At 53.0% G+C, this 7819-nt stretch overlaps 1 protein-coding gene across 4 annotated transcripts in view; it reads left to right on the forward strand.

Annotated features, from left to right (window-relative positions):
• SLC2A11 (solute carrier family 2 member 11) overlaps positions 1-7819 on the forward strand; it is a 23489-nt gene that overhangs the window by 9902 nt on the left and 5768 nt on the right. For all 4 annotated transcript variants that reach the window (XR_006680022.1, XM_004716341.2, XM_045289628.1 and 1 more), the window contains exons 5-6: positions 3644-3773; positions 4209-4357. Coding sequence is in view for 3 of the 4 variants with exons in the window: in XM_004716341.2 (XP_004716398.1) it covers positions 3644-3773; positions 4209-4357 (279 nt within the window). In the remaining variant the exon portion in view is untranslated. The remainder of the gene's footprint in view (positions 1-3643; positions 3774-4208; positions 4358-7819) is intronic.

Consider the following 7819-nt stretch of genomic DNA (forward strand, 5'->3'; position numbering starts at 1 on the left):
AAAGGCATCACCTCTTCAGGCGTCCTCGCTCACGGTCCACCTTTCACATGCATGTGATGTGACTGGAAATACCATGGCATGGTCAGGGGCACCTCAGTCCTCAGCATGACACCCTTGCCCTCCAGCACTTTAAAGGGCCTTCTGAGCCAATCAAACGCAGCTGCTTCCGGATGGAGCAGTGCTTCTGCGTGTGCTGTGCATGGAGTCGCTGATCTCCATTCGCCCCTGAGCCAGGTTGCGTTGTCCAGAGAAGCCAAACCAGCCACACTCACATATGTTTAAGAAAGGACTTTATGTCAAGAGAGAAATTTACATTAAGGAAGCAGCTCAGCCCAGTCCAACTCAATCCATGGGTCAGGTGTGAGCCGGGGGTCCTTCCAGACTCAGTCTCAGCAGAAAGCTTCACGATCACAGGCTGGTATGTGCAAGGTTTTGTGGATCCAGGTTTGGCAGAAACATGACAGGGCACTGACAGCTCTCAGGACCAGCAGTCCACGTGGGCCTCTGGCCCCAGAAGCAAGCAGAAAGGAGAAGAGCAAGAGAAAAAAGCCAGTCCCCTGATGTCTCTTATAAATAAACCCGCCCCCCCCACCACCACCACCAAGAGTCACCGTTAGTCTGTGTTCTGACTGAGAGATTAGTTTCCACCCATACCTTCTTAGAGGTGAACCAAGTTGACACAGAGGCTAACCATCACAGTCCATCAACCCTTCTCACCATGGCATCTGTGTACAACTCTTTAGCCATACGTGAGCTCCAAACAAACACAAAACAAAAATCCCACTTGTGCCTAACACGATACAACTAACACACGTACAAATGGATGTTCACGCACCCATTTAGAGCTTGTGTTTTGTGAGCAACACAAAAATATTTGATGCCTAACAATTGTGGTCGAGTGAACAGTTACCTACAGCTGAATCTTATAATCCGACCAGCATCTCCCCGCCCCACCTCCCACCCGCCTCCTCTTCCCTAGACCCATTAGGAAAGAGAAAATTATTCCGTGGGAATCTTCCCTTGTTCCACTTATTTCAGACTAAAGACACCCATTGCAGTTTTTAGCCAGCTGTTCCATGACTTTATCTCATCCTTTTGCTGCTATCCCGTCTTTAACTTCCCCGTTCCTGTTAACTCAGTGCTCTGAGGAGACAAGCATGTTCTTTGATGGGCAGAACCTGTAATTTCTCGTTGGGACTTTGGAGTATCGGCATCTATACGTCTAGTCTAGAGCAGGCCATCCATCAAGACTGCGACAATGCACATCGCAGCGTCAGCCTCTCCCTTTTTTCCTCCAGTCAGGTTCTGGCCACTCAGCCCTGTCCATTCCAAGCTAGACCAGTGGGGACCAGTAGCAAGCTCGGGCGTACACACATGCCTCCCTTCATGTCAGACCATCTGGTCCCTTCATAGATGCTCCCCAGCCCTAACCCCCTCAGGCTGAGTAAGTCGAACCATAGGCTCTGGTTCCTTACAACTCTTTAAACTGCAGACCAGCCAGCTTTTCCTCGCCTCTTGTCTCCAGTCCCTGTGAACCAGGTGGACAGGTGCCAGTGACCGAACTCAGCCTGTTTCTTCATTGCTGTGTTTGTCTCATGTACAGTCCATAAATGAGTCCAGGTGGTCAGCCAGTGAGCATGTCAGTCTCCCGGCAAGCTCCCTTCAACGTTCAGTCCCGGACAGGGATGTTCTCTATGAGGACACCCTGGCTGGTGCCACAGGCAACTATTTTATGCATTCTAGTTCCAATGCAATATCCTGACACTCAATGTTCTGGGTGAGGCTCTGCCACTTACTCTGTTGACTTAAGACAAAAGCCTGTCTCTTCTGGGCAAGTTCCAGCTTCCCTGTGAGCAAATCCAATGGTAAAGGCCACAGGCTGGCTTACAAACTCTCCTTAATCATAGTTTCCAATAGTCATGTGGATCATACATACATCATGTCTATCACATTGTCACATCATGTCTGTCACATGTGGATCGTACATCATGTCTATCACATTGTCACATCATGTCTATCACACACATCATGCCTATCATACATCATGTCTGTCACATGTGGATCGTACATCATGGCTGTCATGTGCGAAAGCAGTCGACTCCTAGGAGAGCTAGCTAAAGGGATCATTCTAAACCCAAGCCATTTTCAACACTTAGGCTCAATGTTTCTCCTCTCTGGACTGTCCCCTTACGACGGCTGGGACCCCAGGCCAGTGGCAGAGTAAAATCCAGCAGGCCTGCCTTCTCTCGGGCATCTTGTTTAAACAGTGTGACTTTTACCACAGGGAAACCCCCCAAAGTGGGTGTGCTTCCTCTCCTTCCACGGCAGTTCAAACCCACCAAGAATGAAAAGTTGCCCTTCCCACAGCCTTTCCTACTTCATCTCCCCAAACTCCCCTGAGACCGGAGCCCTAGCGAACAGTCAAGTTACAGACGCCGCAAGGGAACCCCATGGCAGCCACTTCCGGCCCTCCTCTGGGTACCCAAAGGAGAAGGAAAATCCAGCAGCACCCAGTTGCCATTGGGCAGGGGTCAGACATGCCTCCACCCACCACCCTTATGACCCGCTTCTCCAGAGCCCCACTCCTGGTACCTTTCTGTGTCAGGCCGAGTTTCCTAGAGAAACAAAACCAGCGGCACTCATATATGTGTAAGAGAAGGCTTTATTCCAAGAGAGAACTCTACACGAAGGAAGCAGCCTAGGTTAGTCCAACTCAAGTCCACGGGTCACCTGCTGGCGGGAGGCCCCTCCAGACTCGCACAGCTGCCCGCCAAGGAGCAGGAAACAAAGCTGGAAGCTGGTGCGTGTAGAGTTGTGTAGAGCTGTGCTCGGCAGGGCGCCGACAGCACTCGGGTGCGGCAGGCTGCAGTGGCCACCAGCCCCAGAAGCCGGACACAGGTTCCAAGCAAGCAGGAAGGACAGGCGCAAGAGGGACGGGCCAGCCCTCCACAGCATTTCCTGTACCGCGGCCACCTCCCCAAGGAGCTGTCATTAGGCTGTGTTCTGATTGAGAGGTTGGACGCCCCTCTGACCTTCCCACAGATGAACCAAGTGGACGCATGACCTAGCCATTACAGTCCCCCTCTGGGGTGGGTGGTGGGGCCACTGTCCAAAAAAACGGTTCCATAGGACTGCTGAGCCTGTAAGTCTTCTGAGACCACCTGATCTTGCTCTCTTGACATGACCGGGGGTCTTGAACCTGCAGTCTTTTCATTAGCAGCTCAACCCAAAACCCACTGTGTCTGCAGGGCTCCTTTGGATTACGACTGGAAGCCGTATTAAGTAATTCACTGCACCTCAGGCGCTAGGCTAGAGGAGGGTCCCGAGAGCCAGCACAGCGGTGGGCATCCAGGAGCAAGGCCTGCCCTCCTCCCGTTTCCTCGCCCAGCTCCTCCCGAGTCTGTCACCCACGTCCCGCGACAGGTCGTTGGGAGAGCCCGTGATCACGGCGGGGTGGAGGAACCAGCTGAAAGCTGATCTGAGGGAAACGTCCCTCTCAGAAGTCCGTGGGGCAGGCATACTCTGGGCCTTAGCAGGACTCGGGATGCACCAGACAGAGGGCTGGGCAGTGGGCGGAGGAGGCCAGCGGTGTCTGGCGGCTGATGTGGGGGCTGACCTCTCGCTGTTTTGCCCTTGTGTCCAGGTGTGAGCATGAATATCCAGCCCATGTACTTGGGGGAGAGTGCCCCCCAAGAGCTCCGAGGAGCCGTGGCCATGACCTCAGCCATCTTTGCGTCCCTGGGCATCATGATGGGACAAGTGGTTGGACTCAGGTAACCACCTTACATCAGGAGCATCGAGCGGGCAGAAGAGCGCTGTGCAAGTCCTTCTGTCCAGCTCTCCGCCGCCCGCCATGTAGATTGGGACAGTGAGGTCCTGCCCACATCCATCTGGCTCTGAGTGACTCATGTTCAGGCGCCTCACCTCTCCAGTCTTCTCCAAATCAGGCCTTGACAGAGGAGAGGGGGAAGGTTGGGTTTCAGCAAGGGAGTGTAGCCTGATCATACCAGGAAGGGTGGTCAGAGAGGACTCTGGAGGAAGGAGGAACAGTGACCCTACCTTCTCTGGCCCCTCCCAGGTGGGAGGCACCTTGACAGGTGGACGTAGAGCTGGTTCGAGTGTGGCAGACCGTCTGTAGGCAGGTGGCCCAAGTGAGGGGTGTTCTGGGAAGGAGATGCCTTGCCCTGCCTTTCCTCTGCCTCCCCCAGGGAGTTCCTGGGGGGTCCACAGGCGTGGCCCCTGCTACTGTCCAGCTGCCTGGTGCCTGCGGTGCTCCAGCTTGCCTCTCTGCCTCTGCTTCCTGAGAGCCCCCGCTTCCTCCTCATTGACTGTGGTGACATGCCGGCCTGTCTGGTAGGTGAGTGGATCCCAGGCCTCGGTCTCCAGACCACCCAGAAGGGATGGGCTCCCACTACTGGGGTTTCACCTCTGCGGGAAAACGGTTCCTCTCTTTATGCCTCACTATTCTGACCCGCCCCTCCTCCCCGTCCAAGTTCCCCATCAAGGGGCATCCTAAGCAGACCCAAGTGTCGCAGAAGGGAGGCCCCACACACCTGTGCACGATGAAATGCCTGAGAAAGCCATGCCCAGGGCCAGGTGGGCCGTGGCGTCCTTATCAGTCAGCTCAGGCTACAGCACCCCCCCCAAGGGGCCATCACACACCTCGCCAGTGTGAGCCCAAGGTTTACGTGGAATTGCAAAGGAATGCAGGTCCCTGAAACACCCTTGGGGGGGTGGGGAGAAGGGTGAGGGGCTCCCACTTCATGATGTCAAAACACAAAGCAGGGCTCCACACGATGGAGCTGTGGCCCAGGGAGATGGGGCAGCCGCCCTCACAAAGACGCGACTGGTTGTGCTGCTTTGACCGCTGGCGTTTGGATGGTTGGCAGGCGCGTGTGTGTGTGTGTGTGTGTGTCTGTGTGTGTGTGTGTGTGTGGTTCAGAGTGGTGTGATTGATGGCCATTGTGTTAGACAGGGTTCTCTAGAGAGATAAAACCAAATTGCTGATAATTTAATATATTTATTTATAAAGATAATTAGGTATATAACACAAGACATGAACTGTTAAATTATATACAGGTAGATATATAATACAATAAATGAACAGTTAAATTCTAAAGCAGCACAAATGGCTCAGTGCAACTCACTCCCGTGAGAGCGTTGTGAGACACTGGCAGTCCTTCAAGTCTTGAGGGCCGCCCGGTAGTCCTCTGTAGAGAGAGCTCGGTTATCCCAGCACAGGGAGCAAAACTGCAAGGCACGTCACCAACTGTCAGTTCTCAGCTCCAGAGATGTAAATTTCAATCGTCTGGTCTTAAAGGGACCTCAACTTACAGCGACACAGTCCACAGGCTGGGCGTCCCCCAGGTAGTGTAGCCTGTAAATTGAGGCACAGGACAAGCAAGGCAGCCGCACACTGGTCCGATGATCACAGAGCGAGAGACAAGAAAGGCGAGGCTCATCAAGGCATTTCTCTCTCCGCCCTTCAGTTGTGTTTATCGGCCAGGCTGGCACAGTAAGCTTTCGCAGCAATCTTTCAGTGAGGCACCAGCAGCTGTGTCCTACTTGGGTCAAAGTCGGAAACACAGGAGACTTGATAGCTATGCAACATCCATCATGTCCTTGCTTCCGTCGACAGACTGGGCCGTCTGGAACTAGCATGAAGCCCTGTTTGCAGAACCACAGAAAGCACAGATAACTACTCCGAGGGCCCGGAGATAAGCCCGTGTGTCTACACACTCGCTGCCATCACGTTGATACTGACTCACAGTGACCCTGCAAGACAGGGTAGAACTGCCCCTGTGGGTTTCTGAGACCATCATTCTTGACGGGAGTAGAAAGCCCCATATTTCTCCCAGGGATCAGCTGGTGGTTTTGAACTGCTGACTTAAGGGCTGCAAAGCCCAACACAGAACCACTCCGCCTCCAGGGTCCCTCATATGTCTATAGCTGAATTGATTTTCTATACAGGGGCCAGAGCCATTCAGTATGGAAAGAACCACCTTCGTGGAAGGCACAGAGAGAGAAACACGGGGCACGCCAAAATCAAAGCCTTAGTGCCTGGAGACATTGTCAACAAAGTGAACCCACAGGCTGGGAGAAAATACCGTATAACTGATAAGGGCCATGGACATTCATCTGGCCCGCCGGGTGCTTTTGTCCCGTTTGTTTTTTTACTTCGAAATAAGATATGTGCAGCGTGCATAGGAATTTGTTCATCGTTTTTTCTAAAACTATAGTCTGGCCCTCCAACAAGTCTAAGGGACAGTGAACTGACCCCCTGTTTAAAAAGTTTGAGGACCCCTGGCTTAGAATGTATCAGAACTCCTACAACTCGGCAGCAAAGAGATAGTCGAGTGAGAAAATGGGCCGAGTGTGGGGAATTTGCCCCACAACCAAACAGGCCCTGCGATTATATGAGTGTGATTCTGGAAAATAAGAGAGACTGGGGAATCGGGACAGGCTCCTCTCCCACGGTGGAGTCAAGAGGGGGAGGGCCAGTTCACTAACAGCGTGTATAGTAGCGGGACATGTAAACCTCCCTCGGGCACATGCACAGGAGACGGGGCAAAGCGTGAACCTGGGCGATCCTGACTCCTTTGGGGGGAACATCTCAAAGGACGTGTCTGGCGAGCAAGGTGGGAGCGGTGTCCACGTGCTGACCGCCGCTCTAGGAGCATGTTGACCGGCAGACAGCCGGGAAGCAGGTTGTCGACAGGATGTGTGAGATCATCTAGGGGTTTGTAGGAGGCGACATCGTCTCATGGGGGTCTGCGTGAAGAGCTTGTTCCTGGGGAATTACAGGCGTCCGCTTCCTGTTAACTCACAGGGAGAAGGGTCAGTCCTTCCTGAAGGTATCAGGCCGCTAAGACTCAAAGGGAAAGGCTGACTTCTAGCCTGTGAGGGATAGAATGAGCCCTGTCTCCTTTAGAGATCAGGCATGTACAGCCAGCCGCGAAAAGGCAGGCACCCTTAAAAGAACAGCTTTACGTTAGCATCGTAAGAGAGGTCCCTCGTAGGAAGAGCTCTTCCTGTCTGTCTGGAGAATGCTTCTGGATTATTATTTTTCTCTCTCTCATCACTGAGAGAACCTTCCCCCGGCCAAGGCCAGCTTCCCAGCCCCGTGGCTGAGAGTAGAGCATTTATATTTTCATCCAGTCTCTTCGTTTCCTATAGCAAAGGACTTGAATAGACTCTTTTTTCTTCCAAAGAAGCTAGGACGGTGATTGCGCAACGCATGACAATATGTTTTAGCCCTGTTAGTTTATTAACCCAGCATCATTAAACCAAAACTCGCAATGCCGCTGCCTCCGAGCTAATTCCGGCTCATAGCAACCCTATAGGGCAGAGCAGCCCCACCCCTTGGGGTCTCCCAGGCTGGAAAACTACAGGAGCACACAGCCAACCTCTTTCTCCTTCAAAGTGCTTGGTCAGTTAGGCCTGCTGACCTTGTGGTTAGGAGTTCAGGGCGTAGCCCAGGACGCCACCAGGGTGGCTAGCCCCCGCATTTGTTTCTGTTTGTTGTGCTTTGTTTTTCAGTGGCAGGGCCAGGGGGGTGGGGGAAGGCAGAGCTGCAAAGTCAGAGTAAAGAGGGGCACAGGCCGGGGAGGGCATTGGAGATAAGATCATTTATCAGGGAGGCACTTTTTTTTTTTTTTTCCTCCTCTGACACACAAGGGTAGGGCACACAGTTAGTCATTAGTCTGCTACCATCAAGGTTAGAAAAGGGATCAGGTATCAGGCATCATCAGAACAAAAAAATCTTACCATAGTGAATGATGGGGGGAGTGCGGAGTGGAGACCCAAAGCCCATGAGTAG

The sequence above is a fragment of the Echinops telfairi genome, unplaced genomic scaffold, assembly GCF_000313985.2.
Source record: "Echinops telfairi isolate 266 unplaced genomic scaffold, ASM31398v2 ScPeMD7_29;HRSCAF=101, whole genome shotgun sequence".
NCBI lineage: Eukaryota > Metazoa > Chordata > Mammalia > Afrosoricida > Tenrecidae > Echinops > Echinops telfairi.